The 21,815-nt window shown below is 43.0% G+C and overlaps 1 protein-coding gene across 2 annotated transcripts in view; it reads right to left on the bottom strand.

Annotated features, from left to right (window-relative positions):
• FER1L6 (fer-1 like family member 6) overlaps positions 1-21,339 on the bottom strand; it is a 274,276-nt gene extending 252,937 nt beyond the window's left edge. For both annotated transcript variants that reach the window (XM_073632222.1, XM_073632223.1), the window contains exon 1: positions 21,188-21,339. In XM_073632222.1, the coding sequence (XP_073488323.1) occupies positions 21,188-21,240 (53 nt within the window). In that variant the 5' untranslated portion in view covers positions 21,241-21,339. The remainder of the gene's footprint in view (positions 1-21,187) is intronic.
• Positions 21,340-21,815: the final 476 nt, after the last annotated feature.

Raw genomic sequence — 21,815 nt, 5'->3', positions numbered from 1 at the left:
CTACTATTCCTTTATATTGGCTTTTAAAATGTACAAATGCAGAAATTTAGAATTTGGAAGAAAGGTTTAGCATTGGAAAACACTTTTTGAAAACTACAAGGTCCAGAGGCAATCACCGGGCATACCTCCCAACTTTGAGATGGGAATGAGTGACACCTATCAGCAAAAGTATGCAGACATAGGACACACCCCTTGTCACACCCCCTTTAAGGCGAATTGTACAAAAAAACAAGATTGGTTAAAACCACAAGTGCTTTTTTTTACCACTATTGGCTTTTGGAATTTACAAATGCAGAAATTTAAAAATCAGTTGAAAAGTTTAGTGCTGGAAAACACTTTTTGATGGACAAAAAGTGCATTTTATATACAGCTATATGGATCAGATCAAAATGAGGGACAAATGAGGGGGAAAGAGGGACATTGCTCCAAATCAAGGACAGCCCCTGGAAATCAGGGACAGTTGGGAGCTATGATATTGTCATGCTGCTGGCTCTGCCAAGTGGCATTGGACCTGGAACTATGCAGGCACCATCAAATGGGAGGTCAATAAGTAACAACTCAAGGAACCCCTTGAGGATCCCTGAGGAACCTCTTGAGGAACCCTGGTTGAGAATGGATGGTCTACCCCTCTACCCTCTAGAAAATAAAGGAAAAAATAGCTTTGCCTTTACATACACCACCTCCAATGGACAGTACAGACCGAGAGTCTACACTACAGCAAGCAGGGACGGAAGTACATCCCTGAATCAAACTTATCACTCATTCTGCTTCTGGTTCCAGAGACTGCTCGCTTGCATGTGCCGAGTATTCATGTAACCCACAATCCCAGGGCGTAACGTGTAAAGGGGGCAGGAGCCGAGCCCGTGACGTCAATACCCAGGAAGTGGGGTACCTATTGCATACTTATCTAAGAATTTTTGTAAGTGTTTTTATCAATAAATGTGGAAATAGAGAGCACTATGGGTCTCTTTCTTGTGTTCCCTATCATGTGGATGTGCTGACTTGTGGAGCTTTTAATTGTGAGAAGATATGGCAGAGAAGGTCTAATAGTCCAGTACTTATGGATAAGGAGAATGTCTTATACTTATTAGACTCTGTTGTGGGGTCTGATGCTGAGGTGAGCAAGTTTTTCACCTAGAGGTGGCGGTCACTGAAGGCTTCAAAAGATTGAAGACCATTGTTGCACTGAATGCACTGCGGCATTTATACAATTGGGACTGTATATGAATTTACATTATCTTATTATAATTTCATGTAGAGTTTTTTTCAGCATCTTCCACAAGAAAAAATGATCAGAGGAGGTCTCAAGGGCACTGCATCCCAAATGGTTATACAACAGGACACTAGAAATGCTCTTCCAAAGAGCTGGGATTTTTTTTGGTGCCAGTAACTGTAGTCAAAATAACATCATTTAAAATTCCATCAGTTTATTCAATTACATTTAAAAAGGTCACAGAGAAGAAAACTTTATTAAGTTATATTAAAATAAATATTTAAAAAACAGTTCATGTTTGATATCCACTTTGTGGAATTAGTTATAGTTGCTTGTTATTCTGTATACATTTCTTGTGTATTTCATTTGTATATGTCCTGGTGTGGTAACACATATCCCCTGAAGAAGCCTACCCTATGGCGAAACATGTCGGAATTACGACACCATAACAAGCAACTATTTCCACAATGTGGATATCAAACATAAACTGTCTCCATGTTTTTAACTACTTGCCGACCGCCGCACATCGATGTACGTCCCTTTTTGAGGATGGATATCGTTGTCATGGCAACAGCTAGCTGCCATATCCCCAGTATCCCCGTTTTCGGCCGGCGGTCGGCTACAAGATAAAAGTGGTCTCTGTGGCAGATTCACCGCAAGATCACTTTTATCGGTGGTGGGAGAGGGCCCCCCCCTCCCGCCGCGATCCGGTGCCCTCCGCCGCTTACCGGAGCCGTGGGCAGTGGCGGAGGCGACCGCGTCCGTTCCCTAGCTGTGCATGGAGACGAGTGAGGGGAAGATGGCCCCCACCCGTCTCCATGACACTGCAGGGTGGAAGCGACGTCAAAACGTCACTTTCGCCCATACCTCTTAAAGCCACATTTTTTCAAATGACATTTTTTTTTTTTTTTATTGCATTTAAGTCCAAATATGAGATCTGAGGACTTTTTGACCCCCCAGATCTCATATTTAAGAGGACCTGTCATGCTTTTTTTCTATTACAAGAAATGTTTACATTCCTTGTAATAGGAATAAAAGTGACCCAAATATTTAAAAAAAAAAAAAAGTGTAAAAATAAATAAAATCAAATCAAATAAATAAGAAAGAAATTTTTTTTTTTAAAACGCCCCATCCCGACGAGCTCGCGCGCAGAAGCAAACACATATGTGAGTAGTGCCCGCATATGAAAACGGTGGTCAAACCACACATGTGAGGAATCGCCGCGATTGTAATGCCCCGTACACACGGTCGGATTTTCCGATGGACATTTTCCATCGGATTTTCCGACACACAAAGTTGGAGAGCAGGAGATAAAATTTTCCGACAACAAAATCCGTTGTCGGAAATTTTGATTGTGTGTACACAAATCCGACAGACAAAGTGCCACGCATGCTCAGAATAAATAAAGAGATGAAAGCTATTGGCCACTGCCCCGTTTATAGTCCCGACGTACGTGTTTTACGTCACCGCGTTCAGAACGATCGGATTTTCCGACAACTTTGTGTGACCGTGTGTATGCAAGACAAGTTTGAGCCAACATCTGTCGGAAAAAATCCTAGGATTTTGTTGTCGGAATGTCCGAACAAAGTCCGACCATGTGTACGGGGCATTACAGCGAGAGCAATAATTCTAGCCCTAGACCTCCTCTGTATCGCAAAACATGCAACCTGTAGAATTTTTAAAATTTGATGCCATTCCACGAGCAGGCGCAATTTTGAAGCATGACATGTTGGGTATCAGTTTACTCGGCGTAACATTATCTTTCACAATATAAAAAAGAATTGGGCTAACTTTACTGTTGTCTTATTTATTTATTCAAAAAAGTGATTTTTTTTCCAAAAAAGTGCGCTTGTAAGACTGCTGCGCAAATACGGTGTGAAAAAAAGTATTGCAATGATTTATTGTAATTTATTCTCTAGGGTGTTAGAAAAAAAACCAATATATAATATATATTGTAATATAATATATTTCTAGTATATTCTAATATAATATTCTATATATATTCTAATATAATATATTTGTAGCAAAAAAAACTGTTTTAAACATGCAAACACCTAAAATCCAAAACGAGGCTGGTCTTTAAGTGGTTAATATAACTTTTTCAGAAAATTATGTTTTCTTCTCTGTGTCCTTTTAAATTTAAATTCCAGCAGTTTATTCAATTTATAAGTATGTTATCTTGATTACAGTTACTGGCACCTAAAAAATCCCACCTCTTTGGAAGAGCATTCCTAGTGTCCTGTTTTTTTCATTATCATTTATGTTGTGAATTTTGAGTTGTGTTGCATTGATTTTGTTATATTTGGAAGTACATCCCTGCTTGCTGGAGAAAAGAACTACAGATGAGCTGCGCCAAGACCGGCGGCTGGGGGAACAGGAGGAATAGCAGCCACCGGTCTTACAAACAGGAAACCCCTGGGAATTAATGGTTTCATTTGAAAATTAACAGGCTATTTCAAAGCAACGAGTGAGTTACCAAGAAGATGCATGACATATTTAGAGAAGGTAGGAAATTAGCAACAAGAACATGTAAAAAAAAAAGTTTTTGCCCGGAGTTCTGCTTTAAAGCAATTTCTCAATGGAATTAAATATACTACAAATCCTCAAACTGTCCCTTGTATTTCTCCAATATCCTACACACCAAGCTGCAAAAATAATGATGTTATCAGGTTATATTGGAAGGCCATTCCCTCCCATAATGATATTCAGCAATTCAAATATTAGCTCCCACTCCTTCTTGAGTGTCACCTATGTATGGAAACACAGATGATAGTAATCACGCAGGGCGTCACACAAAGGGAGATAACAGGGGATTGTGGGTGACAGCTGGAGAATAGGACACGTCGTATGTGTAAAAAAATCTCCCCCAGCAAGTGACGCCATTCATAAACTGAGGTTTATGAGTGTACATTCATCTTTATACGGTTATTATATTGTTACCTAGAAGCAAAGCAAAAGTGCACAACACAAAACAGACTTTCAACCTGAAATGTTCACATTAACCTCTTCAGCCCCGGAAAGTTTACCCTCCCCCTTCCTGACCAGGCCATTTTTTGCGATACGGTACTGCGTCACTTTAACTGACCATTGCGTGGTTGTCTGACGCTGTGCCCAAAAAAAATGAATGTCCTTTTTTTCCCACAAATGGATCTTTCTTTTGGTGGTATTTGATCACCTCTGCGTTTTTTTTTTTTTTTCGCTATATACAAAAAAAAAAAACGACAATTTTGAAAAAAAAAACAATATTTTTTACTTTATACTATAAAACATATCCAAAAAAAAATGTAAAAAATTAAATTTCCTCATCAATTTAGGCCAGTGTGTATTCTGCTACATGTTTTTGGTAAAGAAAATCCCAATAAGCGTATATTGATTGGTTTGCGCAAAAGTTATAGCGTCTACAACCTATGGGATAGATTTATGTAAGTTTTATTAATTCATTTTTTTTACTAGTATTGGCGGTGATTGGCAATTTTTAGCAGGACTGCGACATTGCGGCGGACAAATCGGACACTTAGTGACACTTTTTGGGGACCGGTGACACTAATACAGTGTTCAGTGCTAAGAAAAAATTGCACTGTCACTGTACTAATGACACTGGCAGGGAAGGGGTCAATGAAGGGGCAATAAAAGGGTTAACTGTGCTCCTAGGGGGAGCTTTCTAACTGTGTGGGGGATGCTTTGACTGGGGGAAGACAGAGATCTGTGTTCCTGCTTAGCAGAAACACAAGATCTCCATCTTCCCCTCTCACAGAATGGCGGTCTGCCTTGTTTACATAGGCAGACCACCATTCCGCCTCTCCCGAGAACAATCACGGGGTGCCGGCGAACATCAGGTCCAACGGGCCCACTGATTGGCTCCCGCTATGTCCAGAAGAGGTTAAAGTGCCTTTGCAAGAATACATCTGGAACGCAGAAATTGTGGTGTGAACCAGCTTTAAACCCTGTCATGACTAGACTAAAATGTGGCTTTAGTATGTGCTGGGTAATTTGACAAATACCTATGTGACTAATTTACCTACCTAAATATTATTTACATTGTTTAAACACTTGCAGACTGTCCGCCCCCAAAATGTACTGAGGATGGGCAGCCTGTGCAGGCAAAGTTAGTACTGGTACCTTACTGTCTGCTTTCGGGTTTAGGGTGCTAACATACTCCCCAAAGGCCAACACTCGCTGTCAACAGATCCCGGCCAATGATTCATTGCCAGGACCTGCTGATCGGCTGTGCCCAATCACAGCCCAGAGCCCTGTGTTGACAATCAACACAAGGCGCTGTACAGAAAGATCGATCTCTGTTTCTTATTCCTGCAAGGCGAAAGAAACAAAGAGACAGGCTATCTCTGCACGAACCCGGAAGTGACCCCGTTCTTCCGATTATGAGCAGTGCGCTCCCCGCAGCAGGAAACATTGACCATCCAGCAGTGAAGCCTGTTGTGTTAAGGAAACCGCCACTGATAGATGTGATTGGACACCACCCCCGGGATATCTGGCACCTCCAAATTGTTATCTACATGCCTGTATACGTGTACCTTTGTGAGTACCCAATTTAAAGATGTATTAAATTTGTTTTTAAATACTGCACTTGGAGTGGCGCCCTTGTTGTTCTTTTTCTTCAGTACCCAGAGGATTGCTTCAACTGGGGCATCTTGCCCCAGTTGAAGGCTTCTTAGTTGAAACGCGTAGGGCGTTCCAGCTTCCCACGTTGCCACCATTTTAACTACTAGTGATCACTTTTTATTTTGTAAAGGCTTTTTATCCAATAAAATCCTTAAAAAAATTTTTTTTGATCTACGCCATGTGGAGCCTCTTCTTTCTTTTTTCTCCATGACCTCATCCGCAATGGGTTTCTTTTGACCTTTTTTGATCCCGGAATTGGAGAGCGTGCGAGTGAGCCGATAACCTCCACCTATGACAACCCTGCCTAACGGTGATCGTGACCCAAGGGACAACATCTGGGTGGATTCCACGGGAGGTCACCTCCACAAGCTCTGATAGACGTACTGCTATACGGCAGATTTGTCCCACAAGATCCGGTAAGAGTACCTATTCTTAGATGTCTATGACGTGTTCCCCGTGGTTGTTTTACATTCAAGTCTTCAGTCAACATCCTTTGTTCAAGCACCTCCTCCGTTTGAGAAGATTTTTTTGTATTTATACCTATAGACTCTGGTTTCAGAACATAGCACATCACAATATAGACATTTGTGTATATTTCACAGTTTTTTTTATTGTGTTGATTCACAATTATTTATAGTTTTTTTAAAGTCACAGATTTATTTTTGTTCCATACATGATTTCAGTTTTGGTTTGGGACCCTAGCGCTGCACTTGTTTTTTATTTGTTTTTTATTTAATAAACGATACAGGCTGGTGCTCAAGTGGTTAGGCTATGAGGCAGTCAACAGTAGAATAGATGGAATCATGATATATGAAAAGTTAACAGAAATTTTGACTGACACCCATGAAAAACTTAAAGTATGGCAACCCTGGATATCCTACTCCCCACTTCTAACCTTCTATAGGTCATTATTATCCATTTGACTGTCCCCAGGACTTTCCACCTTCCTCCCCCACCTATTCACCTTAATATCTCTGTGACGAAACCGCTTGGGCATTCCGACTAGGTGCTTCCTTCTGCCAAACCGCTTCCTGCCCTCCAAACCGTTCCGAGCAGACCGAGAGCTAATACCAGCCCTTTTTACCCCAAACATCGTACACAGAAAGGTGTAAAGGTAAACTCCAAAGGAATGACTGTTTGTTGAACAGAAACACAGGCTTTTATACACTTGAAAAGTAGGTCAGTCATCACATGAACAATAAACCCAAATGTTTACCCAAAACATCACACAATGGTTTATGTAACGAGGTAAAGCTGACTCATGGCTAATCCCATCATAGAGGATCCCCCAAGAGTTAGTCAAATTAGCCAACATATACTAGAATGGTTAAGCTGATTAACCACTTCAGTACCCGGCCATAGACAAATGACGTCCACAGATGGGATCTCCCATCCTGGGTGGACGTCATATGACGGCCTGGGCTTCCCGGCCGTCTAGGGGGCGCGATGTCTGCCGGGCACCCGCGATTGCCCGTTAACCGGGCCGGACCATGGATCTGTGTGTGTAAACACACAGATCCACGTCCTGTCAGTTGAGAGGAGACCAATCTGTGTTCCCAGTACAGAGGAACACTGATCGGTCTCCTCCCCTTGTGCGTCCCCTCCCCCTACAGTTATAATCACCCCCCCTTCACTGCCTGTCACATTTATACAGTAATCAATGCAATTTTATAGCATTGATCGCTGTATAAATGTGAATGGTCCCAAAAATGTGTCAAAAGTGTCCGATGTGTCCGCCATAATGTCGCAGTCAAGAAAAAAAATCGCGATCGCCGCTATTACTAGTAAAAAAAATAAATAAATATATATATTTTTTAAATGCCATAAATCTATCCCGTATTTTGTAGACGCTATAACTTTTGCGCAAACCAATCAATATACGCTTATTGCGATTTTTTTTACCAAAAATATGTAGAAGAATACGTATCCGCCGAAACTGAGGAAAAAATTTGTTTTTTTTTTTTTTAAATTGGGATATTTATTATAGCAAAAAGTAAAAAATATTGTGTTTTTTTTTAAATTGTCCCTCTTCTTTTGTTTATAGCGCAAAAAATAAAAACCGCAGAGGTGATCAAATACCACCAAAAGAAAGCTCTATATGTGGGGAAAAAAGGACGCCAATTTTGTTTGGGTACAACGTCGCACGACCGCGCAAAAATTGGTCTGGGAAGGAAGGGGGTGAAAATGCCCGGTATTGAACCGGTTAAACAACTAGCCACCTGGACAATGTTGTGGTTAATCAGAGATCTCATTCCAGGTCAGGCTTCCCGGCCCCAAGGTCACAACAAAGTACATTACACATCACATAATAGTTTGCTAGCTTACAGACAAACAATAGGTGAGTTAATTTGCACAATTAACAATACAAACAGTGATCTCACCCCACTTCAGACTAGTAGGCAACAGTAGACCCAGGGCCTTCCAGATCTCATTAACCAGCTTTCTTTTCACATACTGTACATCTGTTTACTGAGTTTCACGTTGGCAGAGACCATCATGGCCTCCTTGATTGTTAAATGTAATAATGTCCTTTTGCATTACATAACAGAACATCTTCCTAAATGCTTGTAGCTCCCTCAAATGCCAGGGCCCAAAGTCGGTAGGCAAGAGGCTAGCCTTCAGGTCCCCTCCAAAATCCTCTGTCCCAGGTGAGTCTGTCACAATCTACCCCTCTCCTCCTTTTTTTCCCCTTCCATTATCTACCTACCTGTCTCACTATTTTGCCAACTCTCATACCTTTCTTGATGGAAATATTTTATGTGTTAGGCCTCATGCACACTACAACGTACGCCCGTGCTAGCGCAGTGTTAACCCACACAGGGATGCAGAGGCTTCACAGACACAGCCGCCTCTCTCAAATTTGATATTTGTGGTGCATGGACTTGAACATACACTGTCCGCATTCAGGGCCGTTCACCCTTTTTAACATATTTTTTTATACAGTTTACATTTTTATAGAAGCAGCTATATATATTTTTATTTGTCATATTTTTTTTGCATGAGCGCTGAGGGAGAAATACTTTGTATCTGTTTATTTCTCCTTGTTTGTGAAAGGGCCGTTCACCCGCATGGATGTTAAATTCGGAGCGTCAGCTGTGTCTGTGCAGCTTAGGGTTGCCACCTGTTCATGATTCACCCGGACAGCCCAGATTTTGAATTATGTGTCCGGGTTATAGTCCGCCTGAAACCTGGACACATTATTCAGACCAGGCTGTGGCTCCCCAAGTAACTAAGATAGCCACACACAAATCCGTTGGCTTCTGGGAGCTGCGGGCGGCAAGAGCATTTTCGAGACAACCACTGTTTGCCACCTCATGTTATGCGTGTTACATTTTACACTACTTTTCTTGGGGCACCCAAAGGTGTTCCAGGTCTTTTATAATCCTTTAGTGAATACTGCAGATTTTTTTTTCCCTGTGCCTCTATGGTGTTCGGGTTTGGTTTGAAGAAAAGGTGGCAACCCTAGTGCAGCTGCTGCATCCCTATAGACATCAATGGGACTGCCTGCACAGGGATGCATGGAACCTGTGCATAGACACAGCACTTGCCTGGGCAAAAGCTGTAGTACACCCCGTGTGAAGGCAGGCCATAGATGATGCAATTTTCTTTCCAGCATGATCGATCGATTCCCCCAGTGTTGATGGGGGGAACCCCTCCTGTGGAGCTATAGTGTTCTCCTGGAGGCTGTCCCTTCCCAGAGAACACAATGATTATTGCTAGCAGCTATAGCTGCTGGCAATATTCGTTGCAGAAAATCCAACAGGCTGGTTGTAGCCAAGTTGATCGATGGATCAACGAGTTTACAATCAGCCTGCCCATAGATGGTTCGAATCTCAGCCGGTTCATCAGGGACTGGCCTGAGATTCAAACCATCTATGGTTGGCTTTAGCCTCCTTTCTTTTTGTACCAAATATCAAGAATACTGTCACATATAACCCATACATTAAGACCCCTTTCGCACTGGGGCGTTTTTCAGGCGCTTTAGCGTTAAAAAAAAGCGCCTGTAAAGCACCTGAAAGAAGCCTCATCTGCAATCCCAATGTGAAAGTCCGAGTGCTTTCACACTGCACTGGCAGGGCGTCAAAAAAAGTCCTTCAAGCAGCTTCTTTTGCAGCGCTTTCATGTTTTTGCCACCGGGCTGGGTGCGCCGTTGGCCCGAGCCCTTTCACACTGCCAGCGCCCGAAAAATGCCTGAAAAACGCCCCAGTGTGAAAAGGGTCTTAAGCGGAACTTCACCAGCTTTTTCGGGCACTGGCAGTGTGAAAGGGCTCAGGCTTTCACATTGGGATTGCAGATAAGGCTTCTTTCAGGCGCTTTACAGACGCTTTTTTTAACGCTAAAGCGCCTGAAAAACTCCCCTGTGTGAAAGGGGTCTTAATAAGGTTTCCTTTAAACACACATTCATTTCTTTAACCTACTTTATAACCAACCCTCTTCTATCCATAATCTATATACCGTCCTTACTCCATCCATGCTACCAATTCAGATCTGTATACTCCTATGTTTGCTCATTGACTCTGTATATTTTTGTTGATAAACCTTTCAATAAACCTTGCTCCACCTCCACCAGAAAACAATGTTCCACCTACGTGGCGGATATCTTATCTCATATCAGTTCTTAACAAGGGAGGCACAGTGATTGCAAATTGAGTGTTTGCTTGGTCTAGTGGCTAATCTACAAACAGATATATTTCATACAATAATGAAAATATGAAAGGGGAAACAAAAAATAAAAAGCGTGAAACTCAAATAAAAATGACTTTAAATTGGACTTTCCCCGAGAAGGGACAAGCTTAAACCCCATCAGGCTCTGTTATAGGGCAAGTGGAGCTACAGTGCCTTGAAAAAGTATTCGTTGCCCTTGAAATTTTCTGCATTTTGTCATGTTACGACCAAAAACTTAAATTTATTTTATTGGGATTTTACGTGATAGACCAACACAAAGTGGCACATAATTGTGAAGTAAAAGGAAAATGATAAATGGTTTTCAACATTTTTTACAAGTAAATATGTGAAAAGTGTGGTGTGCATTTGTATTCAGCCCCCTTTGTGAAAAAAGAAACCTTGCTTCAAGCAATATAAAAAATATAATAATACCTTGTGTACAAAGCTGCTCCCCAAAAAAAACAGTGAACCTGTCACTGTGCAAGTGACACAAGATTGAGTGATAATATTATGTTCCTTATATGTAATATACATTAAAATAAAGTGTGCATATGTGGGCATAAAGTGCAATATTTCCTTATATCAAACAAATATCATACACAAAGTGAAGATATACATAAAGTGCAGTGAGAAAAAAACATATATAAATTGGTAGTGATCAAAAAATCATTAATCAAATATAACTTATAAGTCCATATTTCCAATGATGTGTCTTGATTAGTAGACCCACACCGAAAGCAAGAGGGAATTCCTTCACCATATACAGGGGGTCCCCTAGTTACAAACATCCGACTTACAAACGACTCCTACTTACAAACGGAGGCAGACAACAGGAAGTGAGAGGAAATCTACCCCTAGGAAGGAAAATTCTCTCCTGTAAGAGCTATTTTGGGGAAAAGGTACCTCCACTGATGCTTTATCACCAAGGCTTGTTTCCACAACAACCCAAAATTTTCAAAATCCAATTGTCATTGGGACAGAAAGTGAAGTGAAATCTTCTGAACAGAGGCACAGACAGCAAAACAAACCTTACAGCGGTGTTAACCCTTCCCTATGCTATCCAAAAAGCTTAAAAATAGTTTTTTTGGCTGGAGCTACACTTAAAAAATGTACCTGTTCTGACTTACAAACAGATTCGACTTAAGAACAAACCTATAGTCCCTAACTGGTTTGTAACCCGGGGACCCCCTGTATATTGAATCCACCCAATGTGCTATAAATTGAAAGCTGCTCAACAGATGGATGTGACCTCTTTATTTAAAAAGAAGGTCTAATGCGCTTTTGGGAAATCCAGGATTGGATACCCTAGGTCAGTGTTTCTCAACTCCAGTCTTCAAGGCGCCCCAACAGGTAGAGTTGCCACCTCATCCCTTTAAACCCGAACACATATGAATGACACAGGTTAGGAGGCTAATTAAATGCAGATAAGGCACCAAGTGAGTTTAATTACCACCTTAATCAGCCACAGAACCTGTGTAATTAACATGTGTTCGGGTTTAAAGGGATGAGGTGGCAACCATACCAACAGGTCATGTTTTTAGGCTTTCATTATTTTGCACAGGTGATTTGATCAGTTTCACTGCCTTAGTAATTACCACAACCGTTTTATCTAAGGAAAATCCTAAAAAACATGACCTGTTGGGGCGCCTTGAGGACTGGAGTTGAGAAACAGTGCCCTAGGTTACCAGATGAATCCTCTGTAATGTGACCTCCTCTCCACCAAAATATCCATATGGAGGAAACAAAGGGACACTACAGTGCAATACTGTTGGTTTATTTAAAAATCATATATAAAACATGAAGGTTGTCTGCTTACATTTATGTGTGCCTTAGCCTGGCACAAGGATAGCCTGCAGAGATTGTATTATGGAGCCGCTTGCCGCTGGGCTCACGTCTAGAGCTGGCGTGCGTTCCACTTGTGCATGGGAGAAAACTGGAAGCTGGGACCCGGAAGTGACCGGAAGCGCCTGGAGTACGTTTCGTAAATAATACGTCATCAGCCCCCTTTACTCTAATAGCCCTAACTAAAATCTAGTGGAACCAATTGCTTTCAGAAGTCGTCTGTGTGTAATTTAATTTCAGTATAAATACAGCTGTTCTGTGAAGCCCTCAGAGGTTTCTTAGAAAACCTTAGCGAACAAACAGCATCATGAAGGCCAAGGAGCACACCAAACAGGTCAGGGATAAAGTTGAAGAGAAGTTTAAAGCAGGATTAGGTTATAAAAATAATCCCAAGCTTTGAACATCTCAGGGAGCATTGTTCAATCCATCATCCGAAAATGGGAAGAGTATGGCACAACTGCAAACCTACCAAGACATGGCCGTCCACCTAATATGACAGGCCGGGCAAGGAAAGCATTAATCAGAGAAGCAGCCAAGAGGCCCATGGTAACTCTGGAGGAACTGCAGAGATCCACAGCTCAGGTGGGAGAATCTGTCCACAGTCTCAGATGAGACCAAAACGGAACTTTTTGACCTAAGAGCAAAACACTATGTGTAGCGGAAAACTAACACTGCACATCACCCTGAACACACCATCCCCACCGTGAAACATGGTGGTGGCAGCATCATGTTGTGTGGATGCTTTTCTTCAGCAGGGACAGGGAGGCTGGTCAGAGTTAATAGGAAGATGGATGGAGCCAAATACAGGGCAATCTTAGAAAAAAACCTGTTAGAGTCTGCAAAAGACTTGTGGGGCTGAGGTTCACCTTTCAGCAGGACAACCCTAAACATACAGCCAGAGCTACAATTGAATAGTTTAGATCAAAGCATATTCATGTGTTAGAATGGCCCAGTCAACGTCCAGACCTAAATCCATTTGAGTATCTGTGGCAAGTCTTGAAAATTGCTGTTCACAGACGCTCTCCATCCAATCTGACAGAGCTTGAGCAATTTTGCAAAGAAGAATGGGCAAAAATGTCACTCTGTAGATGTGCAAAGCTGGTAGAGACATCCCCAAAAAGACAGGTCAGGGATAAAGCTGTGGAGAAGTTTAAAGCAGGGTTAGGTTATAAAAAATATCCCAAGCTTTGAACATCTCACGGAGCTCTGTTCAATCCATCATCCAAAAATGGAAAGAATATGGCACAACTGCAAACCTACCAAGACATGGCCGTCCACCTAAACTGACAGGCCGGGCAAGGAGAGCATTAATTTAGAGAAGCAGCCAAGAGGCCCATGGTAACTCTGGAGGAGCTGCAGAGATCCACAGCTCAGGTGGGAGAATCTGTCCACAGGACAACTATTAGTCGTGCACTCCACAAATCTGGCCTTTATAGAAGAGTGGCAAGAAGGAAGCTATTTTTGAAAGAAAGCCATAAGAAGTCCATTTTGCAGTTTGCAAGAAGCCATGTGGGGGACACAGCAAACATGTGGAAGAAGGTGCTCTGGTCAGATGAGACCAAAATTGAACTTTCTGGCTTAAAGGTAAAACTTTATGTGTGGCGGAAAACTAACACTGCACATCACCCTGAACACACCATTCTCACCATTAAACATGGTGGTGGCAGCATCATGTTGTGGAGATGCTTTTCTTCAGCAGGGACAGGGAAGCTGGTCAGAGTTGATGGGAAGATGGATGGAGCCAAATACAGGGCAATCTTAGAAGAAAACCTGTTATGCCACGTACACATGGTCGGACTTTTCGGCTACAAAAGTCCGACAGCCTGTCCGACAGACTTTCGACGGACTTTTGGCGGACTTTCTAATGACCGGACTTGCCTACACACGATCACACCAAAGTCCGACGAATTCGTACGTGATGACGTACACCGGACTAAAATAAGGAAGTTGATAGCCAGTAGCCAATAGCTGCCCTAGCGTCGTTTTTTGTCCGTCGGACTAGAATACAGACGAGCAAATTTCTGGGTCCGGTGGAGTTACGACGTAAAGATTTGAAGCATGTTCCAAATCTAAAGTCCGTCAGATTTGCAACTGGAAAAGTCAGCTGAAGGCCTGGTGAAGCCCAGACACGATCAGATTGTTCACCGGATTTGGTCCGTCGGCGTCCGTCAGACCAGTCTGGTCGAAAAGTCCGACCCCCATTAGAGTCTGAAAAAGACTTGAGACTGGGGTGGAGGTTCACCTTCCAGCAGGACAATGACCCTAAACATACAGCCAGAGCTACAATGGAATGGTTTAGATCAAAGCATATTCATGTGTTAGAATGGCCCAGTCAAAGTCCAGACCTAAATCCAAATGAGAATCTGTGGCAAGATTTGAAAATTGCTGTTCACAGACGCTCTCCATCCAATCTGACAGAGCTTGAGCCATTTTGCAACGAAGAATGGGCAAAAATGTCACTCTATAGATGTGCAAAGCTGGTAGAGACATCCCCAAAAAGACTTTCAGCTGTAATTGCAGTGAAAAGTGGTTCTACAAAGTATTGACTCAGGGGGCTGAATAAAAATGCACGCCACACTTTTCACATATTTATTTGTAAAAAAAATGTTGAAAACCATTTATCATTTTCCTTCCACTTCACAATTATGTGCCACTTTGTGTTGGTCTATCATATAAAATCCCAATAGAATACATTTACGTTTTTTGTTGTAACATGAGAAAATTTGTTAAATTTCAAGGGGTATGAATACTTTTTCAAAGTACTGTAAATGATAGGAAGTGATAGCAATGGAGTGACCTCATCGGTATGTTGCTGCCACTCCACTGTTCAATCACAGGCTGGGTGGTCTTTGACTAAACCATAAGGCTTGAACTGCAGTAGAAACAGAAGTGGTAAAAACTTGACTGTGCTGTCTAAGAAAGATGACTCCATTCACCAAGTCCAATTTCAGCCAGAGGTGTATCTAGTGAAAATGGCGCCTATGGCAAGCACTGAAACTGCACCCCTGTCAAAAAAAAAACAACAAAACAAAAAAAAACAGCTAACAAAACTACAAGTCAAGCTCTTTAATCCTTCTATTAACAAATTAGTACTACATAAACTGCCCAATGGATCAGTTCGCCCCTGGTCATTAAACATTCTACATTCAGTGAAAGTTAGTGTACTGCAAAGTTTGCTCTGCATGAACTTTCACTGAATGTAGAATGTTTAAGGAGCTTGTTGCACAAATCACTTTATTAAACTTTATGATATCTATTTATTTAATCCATATTGAGCACTATTTGATTGTGTGTATATGCCAAGCACAAGCAGCCAATCAAATATGGTGCTCAATATGGATTACATTAATATGTATAGCCATAAATATCAGAAATAAAAGTGTAATAAAGTGATTTGTGCAACAGCAGGTACTACTTTTAAATAGACTGCGAATGTGACTACAGCAGATGACCAGACTGCGAATGTGACTACAGCAGATGACCAGACTGCGAATGTGACTACAGCAGATGACCAGACTGCGAATGTGACTACAGCTGATGACCAGACTGTGAATGCGACATACTACAGGAGATGACCAGAATGCAAATGCGACATACTACAGGAAATGACCAGACTGCAAATTCGACATACTACAGGAGATGACCAGTCTGCGAATGCGACATACTACAGGAGATGACCAGAATGCGAATGCGACATACTACAGGAGATGACCAGAATGCAAATGCGACATACTACAGGAGATGACCAGAATGCGAATGCGACATACTACAGGAGATGACCAGAATGGGAATGCGACATACTACAGGAGATGACCAGAATGCGAATGCGACATACTACAGGAGATGACCAGAATGCGAATGCGACATACTACAGGAGATGACCAGAATGCGAATGCGACTACAGCAGATGACCAGACTGCAAATGCGACTACAGTAGATGACCAGAATGCGAATGCGACCACAGCAGATGACCAGACTGCGAATGCGACTACAGAAGATGACCAGACTGCGAATGCGACTACAGCAGATGACCAGACTGCGAATGCAACGTACTACAGGAGATGACCAGACTGCGAATGCGACATACTACAGGAGATGACCAGACTGCGAATGCGACTACAAGAGATGACCAGACTGCGAATGTGACTATAGGAGATGACCAGAATGCGACTACAGCAGATGACCAGACTGCGAATGCGACTACAGCAGATGACCAGACTGCGAATGCGACTACAGCAGATGACCAGATTGCGAATGTGACATACTACAGCAGATGACCAGACTGCGAATGCGACATACTACAGGAGATGACCAGAAGGCAAATGCGACTACAAGAGATGACCAGACTGCAAATGCGACATACTACAGCAGATGACCAGACTGCGAATGTGACTACAGCAGATGACCAGACTGCGAATGCGACATACTACAAGAGATGACCAGACTGCGAATGTGACTACAGCAGATGACCAGATTGCGAATGTGACATACTACAGCAGATGACCAGACTGCGAATGCGACATACAACAGCAGATGACCAGACTGCGAATGCGACATACTACAGCAGATGACCAGACTGCGAATGCGACATACTACAGGAGATGACCAGACTGCGAATGTGACATACTACAGCAGATGACCAGACTGCGAATGCGACTACAGAAGATGACCAGACTGCAAATGCGACTACAGCAGATGACCAGACTGCGAATGCGAAGTACTACAGGAGATGACCAGACTGCGAATACGACATACTACAGGAGATGACCAGAGACTGTGAATGCGACTACAGCAGATGACCAGACTGCGAATGCGACATACTACAGGAGATGACCAGACTGCAAATGCGACTACAAGAGATGACCAGAATGTGACTACAGCAGATGACCAGACTGCGAATGCGACTACAGCAGATGACCAGATTGCGAATGTGACATACTACAGCAGATGACCAGACTGCGAATGCGACATACTACAGGAGATGACCAGACTGCGAATGTGACTACAGGAGATGACCAGACTGCGAATGCGACATACTACAGCAGATGACCAGACTGCGAATGTGACTACAGCAGATGACCAGACTGCGAATGCGACATACTACAAGAGATGACCATACTGCGAATGTGACTACAGCAGATGACCAGACTGCGAATGCGACTACAGCAGATGACCAGACTGTGAATGCGACTACAGCAGATGACCAGATTGCAAATGTGACTACAGCAGATGACCAGACTGCGAATGCGACTACAGAAGATGACCAGACTGCGAATGCGACTACAGCAGATGACCAGATTGCGAATGTGACTACAGCAGATGACCAGACTGCGAATGCGACTACAGAAGATGACAAGACTGCGAATGCGACTACAGCAGATGACCAGACTGCGAATGTGACTACAGCAGATGACCAGACTGCGAATGCAACGTACTACAGGAGATGACCAGACTGCGAATGCGACATACTACAAGAGATGACCAGACTGCGAATGCGACATACTACAAGAGATGACCAGACTGCGAATGTGACTACAGCAGATGACCAGACTGCGAATGCGATATACTACAAGAGATGACCAGACTGCGAATGCGACATACTACAAGAGATGACCAGACTGCGAATGTGACTACAGCAGATGACCAGACTGCGAATGTGACTACAGCAGATGACCAGACTGCGAATGCGACTACAGCAGATGACCAGACTGTGAATGCGACTACAGCAGATGACCAGATTGCGAATGTGACTACAGCAGATGACCAGACTGCGAATGCGACTACAGCAGATGACCAGACTGCGAATGTGACTACAGCAGATGACCAGACTGCGAATGCGACATACTACAAGAGATGACCAGACTGCGAATGCGACTACAGCAGATGATCAGACTGCGAATGCGACTACAGCAGATGACCAGACTGCGAATGCGACTACAGCAGATGACCAGATTGCGAATGTGACTTACTACAGCAAATGACCAGACTGCGAATGCGACTACAGCAGATGACCAGACTGCGAATGCGACTACAGCAGATGACCAAGTAGCCAGTTTAAAAATCTAAGCTTTCAGCAATGCACAGCTATACGGGGGATAAAGAACATTGTCAGGGAGGGTTTAGTAACACTGAGTCTATAGGTAGAAAGACCTACCTGACCAGCCGGGCTCACCTCTCAGAGGTCCGGAGGCGGAGCTTTCCGCGGTAGGGGCGGGGCTTGCGGCGGTAGGGGCGGGGCTTGCGGCGGTAGGGGGCGGGAATCTTCGTGGTCCAGGAGAGGCAATGCCAGTGCTCTGAGCACATACAGAGTACATGGGGCGGGGCAGGGCAGGGCAGGGCAGGGCAGAGTCAGAGCGTCAGTGGAGCTCCCTGCCCCACCCCTCCCTGCTGACAGAGCCTCCCTCAGCCTAAACCGAGCCCGACAGCCATCTGATAAAACACCAGCGCCGCAATCCTGCAGGCTGACCACGGCGCCGGTGGCTATATTAGTCTGGGAGGACAGGTGGGGTTTTTTTTTCATGCAGAGGGCGGCTTTTTGCCGCCCCTTCCCCCCATGGCGCCTATGGCACTTGCCATGGCTGCCATACCTTAAATACGCCACTGATTTCAGCCCGAAGCTTTGGCTGAATTCAGACCTGGAACGGACAAAAAGAAGCACAGGACTCCTGTGCAATTCGCACCAGAGCCGCTGCGGAGATGTGAGAGAGCCGGTCATAATCTCCTGCTATGCGAATTGGATGCGGGGAAATCCACATTAAATTCGCAAAAGTATGAACCCAGCCTTAGAAATATATTTATCTAGAAAAATGGTGACATGTTCAATATTAAATTTTACCTGCTGTTTATTGAGGAATGTCGTTTGAAAATACTTCAAAATTGAATTTGCTTTTAACATTTGATTTTGGAATGAATGTCACTTCCCAAATGAAAATCGCATTTACTGTTAAAAATTTGTTCGTATGAGAAAAAATGTCATCCTTCATTTTTCATTTGACCACACTAACGGGCCGTACACATGATAGGATTTTCCATCAACAAATGTTGGATGTGAACTTGTTGTCGGGAAGTCCGACCGTGTGTATGCTCCATAGAACATTTGTTGTCGGAATTTCCACCAACAAATGTTTGAGAGCAGGTTCTCAAATTTTCCGACAACAAGGCTCGGAAATTCCGAGCGTGTGTACACAATTCCGATGCACAAAAGTTCACGCATGCTCGAAATCAAGCAGAAGATCCGCACTGGCTATTGAACTTCATTTTTCTCGGCTCGTCGTATGTGTTGTACGTCACCGCGTTCTTGACGTTCGGGATTTCCGAAAACATTTGTGTGACCGTGTGTATGCAAGACAAGTCTGAGCCAACATCCTTCGGAAAAAAATCCACGGTTTTGTTGTCAGAAAATACTATCGTGTGTACATAGCTTAACAATGAGAAAACTGAGGGAACAAAAAATTTTGATCAAAATTCCACTAGCTCAAGGCCCCTTTCACACGATCGGACCGTTCAGGTCCGCCTGTCAGTTTTGACGGCGGACCTGAACGGGCGCTCCATGTTAGTCTATGGAGCATCGGATGTCAGCGGAGACATGTCCGCTGACATCCGACCCCGTCCGATCCGCTAAAAGCAGACGGATGGCTCTACGTCCAGGTCCGTCGCTGGCGGATCGGATCGGGTGAGTTCTGATGCTGTCCGTTTTCATCCGATTCCTCCATAGGCGACAGCGGAGCCTGGCAAGCCCCTCCCCGCTCAGTGAGCAGAGAGGGACCTGTCATCCGCCGGCTCAGCGGAGATCGACGGACTGATCTCCCGCTGAGCCGGCGGACTGAGGCGGACTCCGTAGAAACGGAGTCCGCCTCGTGTGAAAGGGGCCTAAATCTCAATTTAAAATTGAACTAAATGCAATTACATTTTTTTTACAAGTAGTTCGTTACGTATCTATGTCAGATATAGATTTAACTTGAAAGTATATGTGAAGCCAATAATTATTTTTTTGTTCTGGAGAGTGTAGGGAATGTCTTTTTCAGTTTGTGTCTCATCAGAGAATGTATATTTTCTTCCTGTCCTAGAGACACAACATGAAGTAAAGGGAGATGTTTTCTGAAGAAGGTAATGTCCCTTCTTAGACAACTGTCATCATAACAGGTTCTACCCATTGGAAGATTTTCCCCCACCTCTTGGTTTGGTGAAAACTCAAAAATGTTGGATTTTCCATCACCTTTTGTACCAAAGAAAATGGCCACTGGGACCAATAGTGAAAATAAATCTCCCCAGTGGAGACATATATAGCAATAAAAAGCTGTTAGAAGTTCTTAACCTTCCACTTCCAATCCATAACTTCAAGAAACAGAGGTAAGCACTATATATCGGTTATTGTCTGCCTCAATTCAAATGTCCTTACTCAGCTATGAAGATCGGAAAACCTTACCCCTGTACCAATGGCATCCATCATCTGCTTTTTGTGGATCATTATCTCTACAATGGGAAGAGGTCACCATAGGGTGCATCGCATGCCAGAAGACCAGAAATAAAATTTTGTGCATCTTCAGCTGATCTGTGGGCCTGTGATGACATACGATGTCCTCTATGGGAACTCCATTCATCATAGAGAACAGCAGTTTGCAGACAGACTACAGCTGTCAAATTTGGCGCAGGAAAGCAAACACAAAGGTCTCGGATTTTCTTAACCACAATACCATATTTACAAATTAAGGCTGAAATTGCATTTTTGGCTCCTAAAATCCAAGGCCAATGATCAAATGCTAATGGAAAAAATCCAATGCCAAAGTCAAATCCACACAAAAAAACATTTTCTGCATGAAATAGAAGTAGAAAACCTAGCTACGTTACTTTGTCTTTTCCTCCTTATCCTGGTCTTTGCTCTTCTTCTTGCCGAAGTCCATTATCTACACAGCCAAGGAAATCTCATGTTTTCAGCCTTACACCTGCTGGAGAACTGTGTGCTTTATTGCTACCTGTTAGATTGTGTCTAGCTTTTACAGGGTGTGGTTGTTTAAACACATCAGTTCACCAGCTCCCCGTCTCCCACACTAAAGGAATGCCATCCGTCATAGTAATTGTAAACTGAAAGGTGATTAAGTTTAAACCAAACATTGAGATGTCTTATTCTGGAGAGAAATGTACATATCAGCTCACATTTTGTTCCTGCCAGTTTACCGCCACATTGTGTATATAGGTGATGGAGTAATACACTATGGTAGTTCACCTTTTCCTAGGTAGATGTTAGGATTAACTAGGTACAATATGTGATTAAGGATTGTTTCTCTTGATTAGTGCCAACCACTACCATTGTGATGATGTTCACAGTATGTTTTCTAGTAATAGACATTGTGGGTTTGGCAATTTCCTATGTCTTTTGGTAATTGGGCATAGGTAGATTTAAAATGTTAAAAACTTAGACAATTAGAATTTTTATGGTAATAGGCATTATTCAGTATATTGATTGTCTATTGTCTTT

Source organism: Aquarana catesbeiana, linkage group LG05, assembly GCF_042186555.1.
Source record: "Aquarana catesbeiana isolate 2022-GZ linkage group LG05, ASM4218655v1, whole genome shotgun sequence".
NCBI classification, from domain to species: domain Eukaryota; kingdom Metazoa; phylum Chordata; class Amphibia; order Anura; family Ranidae; genus Aquarana; species Aquarana catesbeiana.
Note: the sequence above shows the minus strand (reverse complement) of the source record. Positions and strands in the feature narration are given on the sequence as shown.